Below are 16,794 nucleotides of genomic sequence, written 5' to 3'. Positions count from 1 at the left end.
CCTCAAGGAACCCTACCAAATTCTCATGATAATGACCCCCAAAATACCTGCTCATTTTAGTCACAGGGAGGGGTTAAGTAACCATTTTTAGTTTTATTTATTTATTTATTTATTTTTAAAAGATTATTTATTTATTTATTTGACAGAGAGACATCACAAGTAGGCAGAGAGGCAGGCAGAGAGAGAGAAAGGAGGAAGCAGGCTCCCTGCTAAGCAGAGAGCCCGATGCGGGACTCAATTCCAGGACCCTGAGATCATGACCTGAGCCAAAGGCAGCAGCTTAACCCACTGAGCCACCCAGGCGCCCAGTAACCATTTTTAAATATACCCAAAGCATTCTCTGTAGTAAAGCCCAGTGCTCCAGGTAAAATGATGTTACTAGACCCCTGTATCACCTAGGAAAGGGCAGTTAGCCAACTCCAGCCCCTCTCCCATTTAACCTAACAGGAAAAAAGCAAAAACCTAAGGAGTACTTCTGAAACTTACACCCCAAGGACTCAGGTCCACTAAATGGCTGAGGGTCATTCATAGAATTACGAAATAATTCCTCTCCCATGACAGCTTAGCACTACATCAAAAGGACTCCAGTATGATAACAGTGGGTTATAAATGCAAGAGTGGGAAGACACAGATTCTATTTAAGAAGGAATTCTTAGGGAAACCTAAGACACCAGGGGAGAAGAAAATAAAAGTACACCTGAGGAAACTGAATCCTTGGCAACTACAGCTGTAACATGACATACAGCCCAGCTCCTAACCATATTAACATAAAATCTCTCACTTAAGGCCTATTTCCCTCTGTTTCAATTATCCCTAGACCATGTCCAGTTTTCAATAAAAGATTACATGGCATGCTAAAAAAAAAAAAGAAAATAAACAAACAAAAACACCCCACAGAATCTGAAGTGAAAACCTAACACCAGAACCTGATTTGGTAGGGGATGAGGAAAATGTTGTGGATCACACAGTGGTGATGGCTGTATCTTGTAACTATATTAACTTTCTGGTATTTGTCAAAAAAAAAAAAATCTGGTAGCTGTTAAAAATGGTTTTTAGAAAAGCTTTACATATTTATAACTTTTTCCAAAAGTCTTTTCTTTTCAAAAGTCCATCCATACCCACACAATTTGTGAAAATAACATAATAGAATAAAATAAATCTATTGAAATTACAACAATTGAATGGTAAATTTTAAGAGTTATGATTTTCACCACATAATTCTTTTGCTACCCATAACATTAACAGTAAAAGAGCAAACATATTTTCTTCTCTCCATTCAATAAATATATATTTAGTGTCTGCTTCATGTAAGTAATTGTACTATGTTGTTCGGATATGAAGTTGACAATCCCATAAAACAAGGCAATATAGAAAAGCAAAGACTACACAAAGTACAATGGAGTTGAGTTTAAGAATATAGGAGAGCATTTCTGGCTGGGTGATCAAAGAAAGCTTCATAGCAGAAGTAGCACTTTAACTGGGCTTTTAATCATTTAACAAATGTTGAAGGGCTTATTATGGTCGGGTAATATGCCAGGTGCTAGGAAAATAAATTTAAAAATAAAATGGATTCTCTCACTGATGTGTATGTACAAATAAGTGTGCTAATTTTCATATGTATGGATAACTAAACCAAGTATAAAGTAAGGAAAGCATTCTTGAAGAATGAGTGGATGTCATCAAAGAACCATAAACCCCTTTAATGGTTCCTTGTGACCTTTCAGAGAAATTTCAACCGTAAAAATATGGCCTTAAGGGGTGCCTGGGTGGCTCAGCGGGTTAAGCCTCTGCCTTTGGCTCAGGTCATGATCTCAGGGTCCTGGGATCCAGCCCTGCATCAGGCTCTCTGCTCAGCGGGGAGCCTGCTTTCCCCACAACCCACCCCACCCCGCCTGCCTCTCTGCGTACTTGTGATCTCTCTCTCTCTGTCAAATAAACAAATAAAATCTTTAAAAAATATATGGCCTCAAGTTTTCTCGTGAATAAGCCTCTGATTAAATTCCTACATGACTTCCTCCACCACTTTATTGCATCAGTACTCGGTGTCGGCTATTCCATCCTCTCCTACTCTCCCCATCCTTCTATTCATTCATTTAAGTACTGATGGAGAGCCCCACTATATGCAAGGTAAGGTACAGGGGTACTGCACCACACAGGATAAACAGGATTCTAGCCCTTGTGAAGTTGATATTCTGAATCAATAAGACAACCGTTAATTACATCTGAGATATGCAACAAGAAAAAAAAATACAAGAGTCTATGAATATACAATGATAGTCTTAGTCTTTCTTTCCTCTGAGGTATTTGACTTCATGATTAGTGAGTAGTAAATGTTCTACAGTCTTTGGTAAAAACATATATGACAGAGAATGGAAAATAAACCCTTAAAACATTCAGGGGACTGCTATCATAATGAGTTGATAAGATTTCAGCCATCTGGGGGCACATCACAAAGCTTTTTTCACCAAAGTGAAGGCCAAGTTGTTTCACGTTGTACACTCCACCGCTGAGAAAGAGACATATGGGTCACTTTGGATTCAGGAGGCAATAAATCCTCTATTTGAATGTTCTAGTTTGAGTAATTTACTGAGTAACTCATAGTTTTTAATGGGGCCCAGAGCTTCCAGGCAAGCTGATCTTGGGCCACATGACCAAGAAGACCCAATGGTAGGGGGAAAAATCATGGCAATACCCTTAGAGTTTAGGGGGAAAAGCCTGATAAAGATTACCCTTTTGAGAAATAGTTCTAGGCTTGCTGCTGGGCTCTCAAGACTAAACACCTGACCCATGGGATCCCAGACAGCCATGCAACATGAGCTGTTGTGATGAACTGCACAGTGTAGTGCAATAAAAACACAAAGGATATAGAAAGGGAGAAAAACTGGAGCTACGCAATCATGCTCATAGATGACATTCTGGTAACAGCAAGATTGAAATCACTTTACTAACACTGTCAGGTCAGTAAAAGTTACTTGCCTTCCTTCAATTCCTGATACATGCCATGTAGGCTCCTTTCTTAGAACCTTCACACACATTGTTTCCACTGCTGGTGAGGCTCTTTTCCAGCTTTTCATAGGGCTGGTTCCTTCTCATCTTTCATGTCTCAGCTTAAATGTCACCACCCACAATGGACTTCCCGACCACCCTGTCTAAAGCTCTGCCCTTACCCCCACACTGTTATCGTCTTATCACGGTACTTTCCTTTTCCTTTCTGTGCCATGTGTTACAATCTGCTGTTACATATTGTCTGTTATTTGAATACTGTGTATCTCTTCCATCACACTGTAAGTCCCATAAGAAGGCAAGAATGATATCTGCTTTCTTCACCATTGTATATCCTACAGTTGGCACAATGTCTTATACACGTAACACTAAAGTTCATGGAATAAATTAGTACAAGGCTTGGACTCTCATCTTCTCAAGAGCGGTATTTGGCCTTCTCCTTCTATAAACCCAGTATTCCATCTTTCACACTATCCTTTTTGTACACTGATGGTGATTTGGAAGACCTACCATAGAAATTAAAGTGCTTAAAGTCAGGACAAATTGGGGAGTTACTAATGGCATTTTCTTAAAACTTAGACTATGGGAATCTACTTCTCTATAAATGTTGTACTGTAAGTTAGAGCATAATTCAATATTTAACAAAGAAGGCTCAGCATTTCCTATGGGTGATTTTGACTTAACATTAATTTTGATGAGTCCCACCACTGCCTTAAAACATGCAAACAGGACAAAAAGGAGAAATAATGTAAATTTTTGTGATAAAATTTCTGAGCTGAAAAATTAACTAAAGTAAAATGAAAGAAAGGGAGGTACAGCTTTGTCTTACTTTTAGGCAATTACTGAAGAAGTCTCAGACTCAACCTCTTCTGTAGTCAAAATGAAACTTTTCTAACTTTCTAAATGTTTAGTTATGATTTTTTAACCTAACTCTATGGTTTTTATTGTTAAAATATTTATATTAAGATATAAATAAAATGTAAAGCAGAAAAGAGCCCTAAGAATGTATTCATAATTGGGAACTTCTTTCATTTCATCATCCAATGGAAGGCATATTACCAAGAAAATTCCTACAACAATTTGACATCTTCAATACATGAGAAACATTCATGGCAGCATGGAAGCATACCTATCTCCCCAGCTGTTTCCACATGGGGTTCCATGACTGGCTCTTTTTCCTCTGTGTTTCTCTCAGACGTTTTCTTCTGTTCTTTTCTGAAGATTACATCATAGGTCTCTTGGGCCTCTGTGGTAGGAAGGAAGAAGAGGGCAAAGCAAAAGGATGACATTTTCAAACGATCAAATGTCAAGAAAACTATCACTTACTCAGCAACAAAAACCTTATTATGCAACTAGTACCCTTCTGTATCCTCAGGGATTCTAACATCAGCGTTAACTGGTCATTTAAAGTCATCTTCATGATTAGCATCTTGATAACAATTATCAAACTTGTCAGATTAAAAAAAATCACTTTTTAACTAGGAGACTACAATCGCAGTATAATAATTTTCTTTAAACTGTTTTAGATTTTCATATTGATAGTATGCAGTTAGTCTTGGTTTACTATTGTTTTACTCATTACTCATAATGAGTCTTTCTTTATCCACAGAAGTCATAATTTATATAGTGCTTCATAGTTTAAAGATGAGATCATATGCATCTTCTCCTGTTTATCTCAACAATTAGAATAATGAAGGGCTAGCAATAACAATTAAGTGTAAGAATAGATGGCATTTGTATTCATGGTTTTGTAACTTTTAAAAAAGTAGTACTTGATTGTCTATGAAGTTTTGTTTTGGGGAAAAATAAACCCATACACTAAGGTAAAGGGTATACCAAAACTCTCCTAAGTTTAATGCACATGTTATTTAAAATTCATTTCTTAATTTCTATTCCATTTTTTGAAGTGGTATTTAATATAATAAAAACTTTAAAAATGATTACTACTTCTGTGAACTTTTAAGAATTCATAAAAACACATTGGTAGTGTAGCTTTTTAACAAGCATTATTTCTCTGCTATTTGTTAATAAGTTCTTGGATTTTAAATTTTATGATAGTGATAAAATTGAAGTTTGGCATATTATAACTATATAGTTACAATGGTAATATTATGAAGCATTTAAAATTGAACACTTTTTCTTAGTGGAAAGAAGTTTATTGTTTTTGTAATAATAGCTAATACTATTTACACTCTATTTTATGTAACATTACCATGGGAAATGGACTTCAAATAAATGGAGTAAATAAACAACACATCATAGTGATCTAAGTAGAATAACAGAATGTAATTGGAAACATTGTAAGTTTCTCCATGGTTCTTCACAAAAGTAATTACTAGGTTTGTCATTAAAATCACTTTGGCAGCGCACCTGGGTGGCTCAGTGGGTTAAAGCCTCTGCCTTCAGTTCAGGTTATGATCCCAGGGTCCTAGGATCGAGCCCCATATCGGGCTCTCTGCTCAGCAGGGAGCCTGCTTCTTCCTCTCTCTCTCTCTCTCTCTGCCTACTTGTGATCTCTGTCAAATAAATAAATAAAATCTTAAAAAAAAAATCTTGTCTTCTTTCCTAGCAAGGCCATCAGCATATATATTAGGTTTTTTGTTATAGAAAGTTTGGAATACCCAGAAGAACATATAGAATATATATAGGTCTTAATTATCTCTAGTAATTCTATCATACAGATACAACTATTAACATTTCATTTTATATCCTCCTGGTCTATAATATAGATGTATATGTGATTACATTGATATTACATATAATTTGTTTTATATATATAATTAGGGTTGTCTTGTATGCTGTTTTGGTATTTCTTTTTGTCATTACATATCTACCTTTTCCCCACCATCAAATAGACATCTATAATATGAAAAGCATGAGTGGGGAGGAAGGGGAGACTGTCAAAATATTTTCACAGATACATTAGAGGTCACTTAAAGTCACTTAAAAATCATACATCTCTGGGCGCCTGGGTGGCTCAGACCATTAAGCATCTGCCTTCAGCTCAGGCCATGATCCCAGGGTCCTGGGATTAAGTCCCACATCTGGCTCCCTGCTCAATGAAGAGCCTGCTTCTCCTTCTCCCTCTGCCTTCCCCTGCTTGTGCACTCTCTCTGCATAAATTAAATAAATAAAATCTTTTAAAAAATTCAATACATCTCTAAAAAAATATAAGTAAGAAATAGCTAACTAACAAATAGATCTTTGTTTTTATTAACATATACTTAAAAAATTCTTTTTAAATTATGAAAATTATAATTTGTTGTGTTAGAAAGTAAAATTCTCCTATAAATAAATCTCCCATTAAGAATTTGGTATAGGGCGCCTGAGTGGCTCAGTGGGTTAAGCTGCTGCCTTCGGCTCAGGTCATGATCTCAGGGTCCTGGGATCGAGTCCCACGTCGGGCTCTCTGCTCAGCAGGGAGCCTGCTTCTCTCTCTCTCTCTCTGCCTGCCTCTCCGTCTACTTGTGATTTCTCTCTGTCAAATAAATAAATAAAATCTTAAAAAAAAAAAAACCTGTTTAAAAAAAAAAAAAGAATTTGGTATATATTCTTCCAGTTTTAATGTGCTTTTAAGTGACTAAATAGTATTTCAACTTACAGATTTACTGTAATTTACTAAATTCCCAACATTGGGCACTTAAGCTATTTACAATATTTCATTATTTTGCAGATCCCTGAGTGAAAATCTTTGATTCCTTCAACAAATCATGCTAAATTTATCATATCCTATTCTCATATACATATCATAATTAAGTCTCATGAATTTCAATACTGAACTTCTTTGAACCTACTTCCTTATCTGCAAATTTAGGGGGTTAGATCACAGTTCTAATATGCCCCAATTCTAAAAAATTTGAGTTGTAAACATAGTAGCTCCTTAATAATTGAGTAAAAACATTTGTGAACTCTTAGAAGAAACACGAGATATATAATTCATGTCTTTCAAATGAGTACAAAGAAGGAGTATATGCATTGAGGTATGTGTAGGTGGAAGGCATAAACAGAACCATTCAGAGGAATTATCTTCTTAGATCACCAATTTTATTTCAGGATTGAAGGATAAAGTTTGGGGTTTTATCCCCGTAAATATATTTTAAGATTTTAAAATCTCACCAATTTTTAAGATAAAGTCTTTGAAAAAAATTGTATTTTTTTGTATGTTGCCCCCAGAAGTCAGGAGTTATTTGCTACCTTTATTAGGATAGGATGCAAGGCTTTAAACGAAGAGGAAGACTTATCATATGTAACCCAAACCATTTAAGAACTGACATCACATTCTTAAGAGTAACTAGGGTATTTGAAGTAAGGCTTGGCCTTGGACTCTAAACACACATTCATTCACTTCCTCATTTGAGAACTTGTCAAGAGCTTAAGGTTTTTTCGATTTTACTAATTTAAACCTGTCCCATCTTGCTTTTACACAATTTCATGAAACTTCTAGCTCATTTCTTTTAAAACCAGAAGGCTAATGTCCTGACAGCAGGTCTAACTTTTATCAACATACTGATGTTGGAAACAAAGGCAGAAGAAAAATTATTTAATTGTGACAATGCCTTGAAACAGGCAGAGTGACATTCCTCTGGGAACTCAATTGCCTTGATATTAATAGTTTGCTAAAGGCAAAGGCAATCCTAGGGGCACCTGGGTGGCTCAGTGGGTTTTGCCTCTGCCTTCGGTTCAGGTCATGGTCTCAGGGTTACTGGGATTGAGCCCCACACCAGGTGCTCTGCTCAGAGGGGAGACTGCTTCCCGCTTCCTCCTCTCTCTCTGCCTGCCTCTCTGCCTACTTGTGATCTCTGTCTCTGTCAAATAAATAAACAAAATCTTAAGAAAAAAAAAAAAAAAGCAATCCTAGCCTGACAACCCCCCACCCCCCCCCCCACCCCAGGATACTCTACTTTAACATATAAAAATTCCTTTAGAAATTTCCTTTATCTCTAAACCCCCAAAATACGTATTGGCAATCACCCTCCAAGCATATGGCCCACCAACATACATTTGAAGGGTCTCATGACGAAAGTTTTATTAGACAGTAATAAGCGACCATGTCCCAACAATAGCTAGCCCCAACAACACCCTGGAAACCTTGTTTCCAAAATTCCTTAGGGACTTAGGCTATCCCTAACCCCCTCTCAACTTGAATGTACGTAACAGGCCACTTCTCCTGGCCCCACTGCACCTCTTTCTGCCCATGGGTCCTGCCCCCGGGCTTTAATAGAATCGGCTCCGGAATTCTCCCTTGGCCATTGGCTTCAACCCCCCTAACGTTCTCTCCTCTATCAATACCCACGGGGAGTACTGTCCCCGGAATGTGGCTCACTCATAGTTCTCATTCGATGCTTTATGAATTTTGCAACAAGTGCATGGTTTTTACATCCACAATCACCAACCGTCCTTCAAACGCTCCACATTATTTCGCATTAAACAGACCATGAACTTGCTTTTAAAAAGTGTTTAAAAGCTAGATCTCAAGGAGTAAAGAGAACTGAACCCAAAGCACCCAGATTTCTCTATCACAGAAGGGGGAAGGGACATCTGACAGAAGGCATTGCAAAATCCAAATGAACTGGGAAGCCATCTTTTCTTACAAAAAAAAAAAAACCAAAAACAAAACAAAACAAAACAAAAAAACCAAAACAGTTGTAGCGAGGTTCACGGCTATCAAGAGCAAACTCTGTCAGGGTCTTGGATCTCTGCCTCCGAAACTGACCCGCAACCTTCAAAAGCACATCAAGTGATGGACAAAGTGAAGTACGCTCACAGAAAATCCATTAAAAAATTTCTGTACGTCTCCCATAGCCTGGGAAACAACTTTTCTTTCCTTTCTCTTCTTCTTTTAATACATTCAGTTTTTTTAAAAAAATTATTATCAATATGATTATTATTATGTTAAATGTCCGCCGAGAGGCCGAAAGTGGCACGCGGGTACAGAGGAGGTCGCGGACACGGTCCCACTGGGCTCCCTCGCGGCCGGCGTCGGAGGGCCGCGCCACCCCTGCACCCGCGAAGAGGCTCTGCACACGCCCAGGGGCCCACCGCTCCGGAGGACCCGCACTTCAGTTAAACTTTCTGCAGAAGCCCCGGAAAGTCGGCTCCCACAACACGTGAGAGCGGCCGGGCCGGGCCGGGCCGGGGTGGGGGTGGGGGTGGGGGCTTCACGCCGACTCTGGCTCCGGAGGAGGGACTTTAGGACCCCTCCCTCTTCGGCCCCGAGTGAACCAGAAATTAGAATAAAATGTGTAAAACAGCGACCTCAAGTAACTTTGCAAAGGAATCTGCAGCATCTCCGCGGACGCTCAGAACCCCGGCTACCAGCGAAACGTCGGGGACCAACCAGTCCGCCTCAGCCCGGCAGGGAGGCGGGCGCCACGCCCCAGCCGCCGGCGCGTGACCCGGAAGTGCTCGGCGGCGGCGGCGGCTGCGACGGCGGCGGGGGCGGGGGCGGGGGCGCGGCCAAACCGGCGCACACGCGCGCGCGCGCGCTCCCCCGCGGAACTCCCGCCGGCCGCCCGGCGCTCTCCCGGAGGCGCGCTCGAGCCGCCGCGGCCGCCGCCAACATGGCCGAGACGAGCGAAGAGGTGGCGGTGCTGGTGCAGCGGGTGGTGAAGGACATCACCAACGCCTTCAGGAGGAATCCGCACATGTGAGTCGCGCGCCGGCGGCGCCGCCGCCTCCGCCGGCTGCGGGGGTCGTCGGGGGGGCGGGCAGGGGCGGGGCCGAGCCTGGAGCCGACCTCTGGGGGCACGTCCCGGCCCGCGCGCCCCGCTCCGGAGGGGACCGATCGAGGTCCGGGGCCCGACGGTCGTCGGCCGCCGCAGGGCCCGCTTTCCGCTACCGGAACGCGCCCGCGGGCGAGTCTCCAGAAGTGACCTCGGAAAATCACAACGGAGCGACTTTTTTCGCTCCCCTTCCCCGGGACTTCACGGAACTCGAAGGACTTCACGCGTGTGTCCCCAGCCTACATTCGTGGAAGGTACACGGGCACGCACGTTGTGGTCCTGCAGATAGATGCTTTGTAAACACAACTCTTGGGAGGTTCATCCCGGACCGGTAGTGGGGGGGGGGGGTGGTCACCGATCATCTTTCCTTCAGTGAGTGGGCCAGTTTGCTCGCTGGAGCTAGTTTGAGGCTGCTTTGGACTCTCGCCCCACATGTCCCAAGATCGTGGAGGGACTCCGACGGAACAGTGTGCCTTGATGCTGAACAGAGCATTCACAGCAGTGGGGCTTCTGTAGGCACAGGATGCGACGGGTGGAAAGCCCAGGCAACCTTGACACTTTTTAGCATTAGCTGATTCATAGTTACGGGGAACATTTTAATTCTTTTCGTATCCAGATGCTGCCGCCCTCTCTAAGTAGGACACCACAGGACTGACACGCGTCTCGCTCCCTCCTTCCTTTGCATGGTACTAGGAGTACTCCGGGAAGATCCCAGAAGAGACTGTATTCTTTTTGACACTTTTGCCTTCGTGTAACGAGTGAAAAAGGAAGCTATTAAAAGGAATGTCTACAGTATACAAAAGAGGAGGGAGAAGCAAGAATGTTTAATTTCCCTTCCTCTTTTTTCTCCCCGCTCACCGCAAAAGAAAGATACATGGAATCCAGTTTTACATTATTTTCACTTTCTCTAATTGTTCGCGAAGGTTTTCTTTTTAATATTCTATTTTTTAAACGGGAACACATGAATTATGCTTTTTGATGCATGTTAAACCGTAGGTACCAACCTTACATCTAAATGAAGGGTTCTTTTCCTTCAAAGCGGTGCTTATAAAAATTAAGACCTCAGAGGTCTTGCTCCCTGCGGTACACAATTGGAGACCTGTAATAGTGCCTCATTAAAAACAAAACGCTGCTAGCCTCAAAACACACCTGCCTCTGAGAACATCCTCTTCTTTTCCCCTTGTCACTGCTGCCTTTTTTTAAATGAGCGTTTGGAATGTTTTCTTGGCAGTAACCATAGTGGGTACTGGGTCTTGTAAAGAATGCTTTGATGCCTTGTATATCAGTCTTTCAGTCCCTTTTCGAGAATGAGAGTTCAGTGTAAGTAAGAGACAACCTCAAAAAAAGTTTGTTTAAGGGAATGGCCTATTTTCTCATCACTGATGTTGTTTTTCTTGAAGAAATTGCAATAGAGATTAGAAGCCTAATAAATACAGCGATCTCAGTTTCTCTTCTTTAAGGTAGATTGAAAAAGCATATCAGAGGCGCCTGGGTGGCTCAGTCTGCTAAGTATCTGACTCTTGGTTTCAGCTCAGGTCATGATCTCAGGGACCTGAGATGGAGCCCTGCTCCTGCATCAGGCTCCCTGCTCAGCGGGCAGTCGGCTTCCCCCTCTCCTTTACCCCCCCCCCTTTTCTCTTTCTCAAATAAATAAATCTTTTTTAAAAATCAGTGTTTTATATTTGAAGAAACAGATTGAGTGTTCACTGGTGTGGTGGGTGAGAGCACAGTTTGGAATACATCTCAGTTTTTCTGGATCACTCATAAAGGACTTTAATGCCCCAATCATATTTTTCATGGTGAAAGCTCACATGCTCTCTATCAGTGCATAATTTAATATTACTAATAAACATTTCGGTCATTCAAAGATTTAAAAGGTTGAAATAAGTTGAGCATTTGAAAGTTGAAATGATACATAATACAGGTGCAAAGAATTTAAGTAGCTTAACTAACTCATTGTTTAATATTAATTTTCAGCGCTTTTGTGGTATATATTTCGTATAATAATGATATCTTCAATAATATTACTATGTGGCATCTTTAAAAATGTCTTATGGTTTGGAATTTGTTTTGTTTTGTTTTGTTTTTTGATTGCCTGTACTTCTTCCCCTAATCTAGCCCTCTTACTTCCAAAATAAATAGGCTGTATTTCTGGTTAAAAGAAAAAAAGAAGGGGCGCCTGAGTGGCGCAGTGGGTTAAAGCCTCTGCCTTCGGCTCGGGTCATGATTCCATGGTTCTGGGATCGAGCCCCACATCGAGAGCCCCACGTCCGGCTCTCTGCTCAGCAGGGAGCCTGCTTCCCCGCCTCTCTCTGCCTGCCTCTCTGCCTTCTTGTGATCTCTGTCTGTCAAATAAATAAAATCTTTAAAAAAAAAAAAAAGAAGACATTGTTTATCTCAATAGTTAGTTACCTAATTATACTTTTCAGTATTATAGGAAAAAGTTTTTCATTCTTTTAGTTTTCCTTTTTTCTTCACACACAAGATAGATTGTAATTTTATTAGACATCATCTACTCCATTAAACATATTGACTTTGTTTCTGTAAAAATGCCTACCCAGGAGGAGTCGAACATACATTGGTTAAGATGTGGATTTTATTACTGGTAGATGTGGATAGGTTACCCTCTGTCAACTTCATTCTCCTTTTGATCTAGTGAGGTTGATGAGAATGCAGGAAAATCACCTTGCCCAATGTCTGGCCCTAAGCTACCACTAGCTAAATGTTAGATTTAACCTGAATTTCTGTATTCCTCAGAAAACCGTATTAGCCAGCTGCATGGTGAATGTGAAATACTTTATAAGTTGAAAAATACCATACGAATTTTTGTACGGTTGACTCTTGGAGAATACCATTGGAAAAAGCGCTGAAGGCTTGACCCAGGGACTAGCAGTAGCTTACTAAATAGGCCTGTGCTGATGTGGAAGAGAGCTGTTTATGGTGTAATTAGGGTCATATCCAAAGTCTCTTGCCCACCAAGTTATTTTTTTTATTACTGTTTAAAATATTAATTGAACTCTCACTGTTGATGAGATGTTATAGGTACTATCCTCACAGTGTAGAATGGGAAGTATAAAACATAGTTCTTATACTCAAGGCACAGAAGTATCTGTGGTGGTGGCATTATCCTGTCTGTGCTGTTTAGTATGCTTGCGTACTTGAAATGTGGCTAATGTGAATGGGGAACTGAATTTTAAATTTTATTTAATGTTAATTAACTTTACATAGTGGCCATATGTGCCTAGTGACTACTGTATTGCACAGTGTGGCTCTGGATGGAGACCTAAGACCCACCTGCATGCACAGTGAATTAACCTTGCAAGGCAGCTGGTGATAAAAGGCTGGACTGAGCAAGTGCTGGGAGAGTGTACTAGGCGTAGGAGGAAGGCTTTTTGTGTCTAGGCCAGGGCCCTTAAGGGAGGCGGGTTTGAGCTGAACATTGAAGGCTGGGTAGGATTTACAGTCTCGGAGACAGAGCCAAGGACCTCCACACGAAACTGTGAATTAACCCAAAGTAGCAAAATGTGATTGAGAAGATAACAGGAGAGTCAGATTATGGAAGTCCTTGACTATGTGGCTTAATTTCTTTCATTCCATGTATGCATTCAGCAAAAGAGCACCTGTATTTGACAGATACAATTCTAGACCCTGGATGTGCAGGTCTAGGAGTGGGGCGCACAGATCACACATCGTCCTTGGCCCAGTAGAACAAACCAACACACAGAATATGAAAGGAGCCTGAAAGAATTAGAAGGATACTTTGAAGGAATAATAACAGAGGGGCCTAACTTAAATGAGAACCTCAAAATAAATCTTTTAAGGAAATAGCAACTAAATTGGGACATCAGGGATGGATGAGTTGGCTAAGAGAAAACAGCCTTCCCAGGCAGTGACTAGGCCCCGGTGATAACTTTGGAGTAAGGGAGTAGTAAGGAAAAGCACATCTTTAAATTGAATTTGAAGAGTAGGAAACCACAAGTCTGAATTGTCTTCTTACACTTCATTTTTTATCTATGTATTTAAATAATAGCATAGTTGTAAAAATTTGGATTTGAAATCTGGCAGTCCTGGATTTGAATCTTAGCTTATCAATCAATGTCTGTGTTACCTGAACTTTGAACTTCATTTGGAAGTCAGTGGGTCTCCATTGTGAATTGAAGCACTCAGAAAGCTGTTGGTGCTTTGTATGATCTTTTTAAGTAAAGTTGTTGGTTCATTCCATTGTGCTGGTTTTTTGGAGCAGCCCTTAAAAGTAACCTAGTAAGTGAGGTTCGTGGTATTTGAGGATATTAGAACTTTTTCACCATCCCGAACCTTCAGGTCTTTAACAATCCTATGACATTGGTAATGTAGGTAATTATTTGAGTGTCCTTGTTAAATATCAGGGATCTAATTCTCAGAAACCTAAAAATATAAAAGACTATAATTTAGTTGGAGCAAAAGAATCAGAAATTTCTCTTTTAACATTATTTCACAAGGAAAAAACTGGAGATATATCTGGTATGTATAGTACATTTCTTGCAGCCATTAAAAATATAAAAAATAATTATGGAGGAAGATGTTTAATATAAATTGTTAAATTCTAAAAAAGCATTGTAGGATTGTAACAACGTGGACAGATCTACAGTATATTATGCTAAGTGAAATAAGTCAGAGAAATACAAATGATTTCACTCACATGTAGAATTCAAGGAAGAAAACAGATGAACATAGGGGAAGGGAAGGAAAAATAAGATAAAAACAGAGGGCAGCAAACCGGAAGAGACTCCCATGTAGAGAACAAACTGAGGGTTGCTGGGGGGGGGGGGGTAGGTGGGAGGATAGGCCAAATGGGGGATGGGCATGAAGGGGATTCTGGATGTAATGAGTACTGTGTGGTATTTATCAGTGATGAGTCACCAAATTCGACTTCTGAAACTGATACGACACTGTATGATAACTAACTTGAATTTAAGTAAAAATTAATGAATAAAAAGAAAAAAAAACACTGTAGGAGAGCATGTCCACTATAATACCACTTCTGTAAAAACACTTAGAAAAAAAGGGTGGATACCCAAACAGTAGTGTAGACGGATAGACAGACTTTTAGTTTGTACCCCCCACCTTGAGTTTTCTAACTTTTCTTGTATATAAAATTAGAATTTAAATAGCCAGAAATCTAGAAGGAATTTGACTAAATCCTGCTTGCTTTCACTGATGTTTTTTTATCTTCAGTGTCTTGGGTTTGGGGCTGACTATTAAGAGATCCAGATTTTTTTTTTTTAAAGATTTTATTTATTTATTTGACAGACAGAGACCACAAGTAAGCAGAGAGGCAGGCAGAGAGAGAGGAGGAAGCAGGCTCCCTGCTGAGCAGAGAGCCCGATGTGGGGCTCCATCCCAGGACGCTGGGGTCATGACCTGAGCCGAAGGCAGAGGCTTTAACCCACTGAGCCACCCAGGCGCCCCGAGATCCAAATTTTTAACTTAGCATTAGTGGTGTGATGGTTGACCTTGGGTAATCATTTTAACCTCAGTGGACCTCAGTTTTCTTGTCTGACAAAATGAGATACTGGGGGTGGGGGGGAATGAGGCCCCTCCCAATTTTAAAATGATTCTAGAATCCTATTCTAAATTAGTGAAAAAAAAAAGTGGACTACGACCTGAGGGACTCAGCATAGGAGAACTCTGAAGTCAAATACGCTGTTAACTTGGAAGCTTATTGACCTACCTATCTTTATCAAGTACAGATTATATTTTTAGGAAGCAGCATAGCACTGTATTTTAGGGTCAAATCACTTGACAAAGGCTTAATGTTTTTGCTTCACCTTGCCATCTGTTAATCAAATAACTTTTCTGGTTGGCCTCAGGCTCTTGACTGAATTAAAAATCTGCATCTTTGCCTGTTACTTCCAGCTTACCACATGCTCTACCTTGTAATATTTGTTCTTCCTAAGGGGCATTATTATTCCTCAGATAAGGATCCCAATGACAAGTGGCTTGACATATTCCCATTTGACTCTCAGTGGTAGAACGGAAGCTAGCTAGAACCCTGGACCTTGGGAGATGGACCACTTTTGTCTACATCCTACTACCTCTCTCTGATGTTTTCCCTAGTGCTTTACATTCCGTGATATGGCCACTTCCATGAGAATAACTGTCAGGTTTCTCAGTCAGAATTTGGAAGCTGGAAGAGACCTAGCAGTCCATTTCCCTTATTTAGAGATGTAATGCAGTTCCACCGTTTTACAAATGAGGAAATTAAGGTCTGTAGAAGCCAAATGATAGATAAGGCCCATGTAGATGAAATCCAGACAGAGCTAGGACTTGGATCCATCGCATTAGAAGGAAGTCAGAGATAATGTTCTTTTGGAGAGTCAAGAAGGGATATTCTTTGAAAACCATTTATTTGAATATTTTCACTGAAGTGCGTAATAATGAACCTTTCAGGAGCAGTTACTGAGCATCTGCTATATCAAGACAGTATTGTTTTTTTTTTTTTTTAATTAGTTCTTGAAAGAATGGTACCCAACTAAAGAAGTGTGTTTTTTATTTATGCAGATGGCTCTGTCCTTTCATTTAGGTACTGAATTAATAACTGGACATTTTATTTTTGGCGTTAATAATGAGCAAGGCAGGTTTTTACATTGTGAATTTGAGTAACTGCTCCTCCCTCGCAAATGGACTGTACCAAAAGGTAGAATCTTTTATTCTTGTTTATTCTTGTTATTCTAGCATTCATATTGTTGACTTAGGCAGTTCTTTGAAGTGTTTTAAGTGGTTATTAGATCTCGGAAAATAGACTTTCTTAAAATAATTATGCTGTTTTCTTTAATTCTAGCTTAATTTTTTAATGTTCTATTTTGTATAGTAAGACCTAAATATCAGAAAATACCAGAGATACGGGCAAATGCTCTGGACATGGCTAGGTGTCCTAATGGTGAATTAGATAGATGTCACATTAACCAAATACAAAACATTTTGAAATACCAGATGTTGAGCTCAGATGTGCTCAGCATTGTTTCATGCTTCCTACAAAACTTTGTACTACTGGAATGGCAAAGTGTTAACATTTTATTATAGGTACTGA

The 16,794-nt window shown here is 40.2% G+C and overlaps 2 protein-coding genes across 3 annotated transcripts in view; one reads left to right on the top strand and one right to left on the bottom strand.

Moving 5' to 3' along the window:
* The window catches only part of CFAP95 (cilia and flagella associated protein 95), a 233,222-nt gene extending 223,826 nt beyond the window's left edge, over positions 1–9,396 (bottom strand). The window contains exons 1-2 of the mRNA XM_082696709.1: positions 9,259–9,396; positions 4,133–4,249 (exon numbers count right to left, since the gene is read on the bottom strand). The gene's annotated coding sequence lies outside the window, so the exon portion shown is untranslated. The remainder of the gene's footprint in view (positions 1–4,132; positions 4,250–9,258) is intronic.
* Positions 9,397–9,419: 23 nt separating this feature from the next.
* The window catches only part of PTAR1 (protein prenyltransferase alpha subunit repeat containing 1), a 50,422-nt gene continuing 43,047 nt past the window's right edge, over positions 9,420–16,794 (top strand). The window contains exon 1 of one of the 2 annotated variants that reach the window (XM_082696662.1): positions 9,420–9,649. In XM_082696662.1, coding sequence (XP_082552788.1) covers positions 9,564–9,649 — 86 coding nt within the window. In that variant the 5' untranslated portion in view covers positions 9,420–9,563. The remainder of the gene's footprint in view (positions 9,650–16,794) is intronic. The other variant, XM_082696663.1, reaches the window with a different exon arrangement.

The sequence above is a fragment of the Mustela nivalis genome (genome assembly GCF_964662115.1).
Source record: "Mustela nivalis genome assembly, chromosome: 13".
Lineage (NCBI taxonomy): Eukaryota > Metazoa > Chordata > Mammalia > Carnivora > Mustelidae > Mustela > Mustela nivalis.
This window is presented reverse-complemented; position numbering and strand designations above follow the sequence as displayed.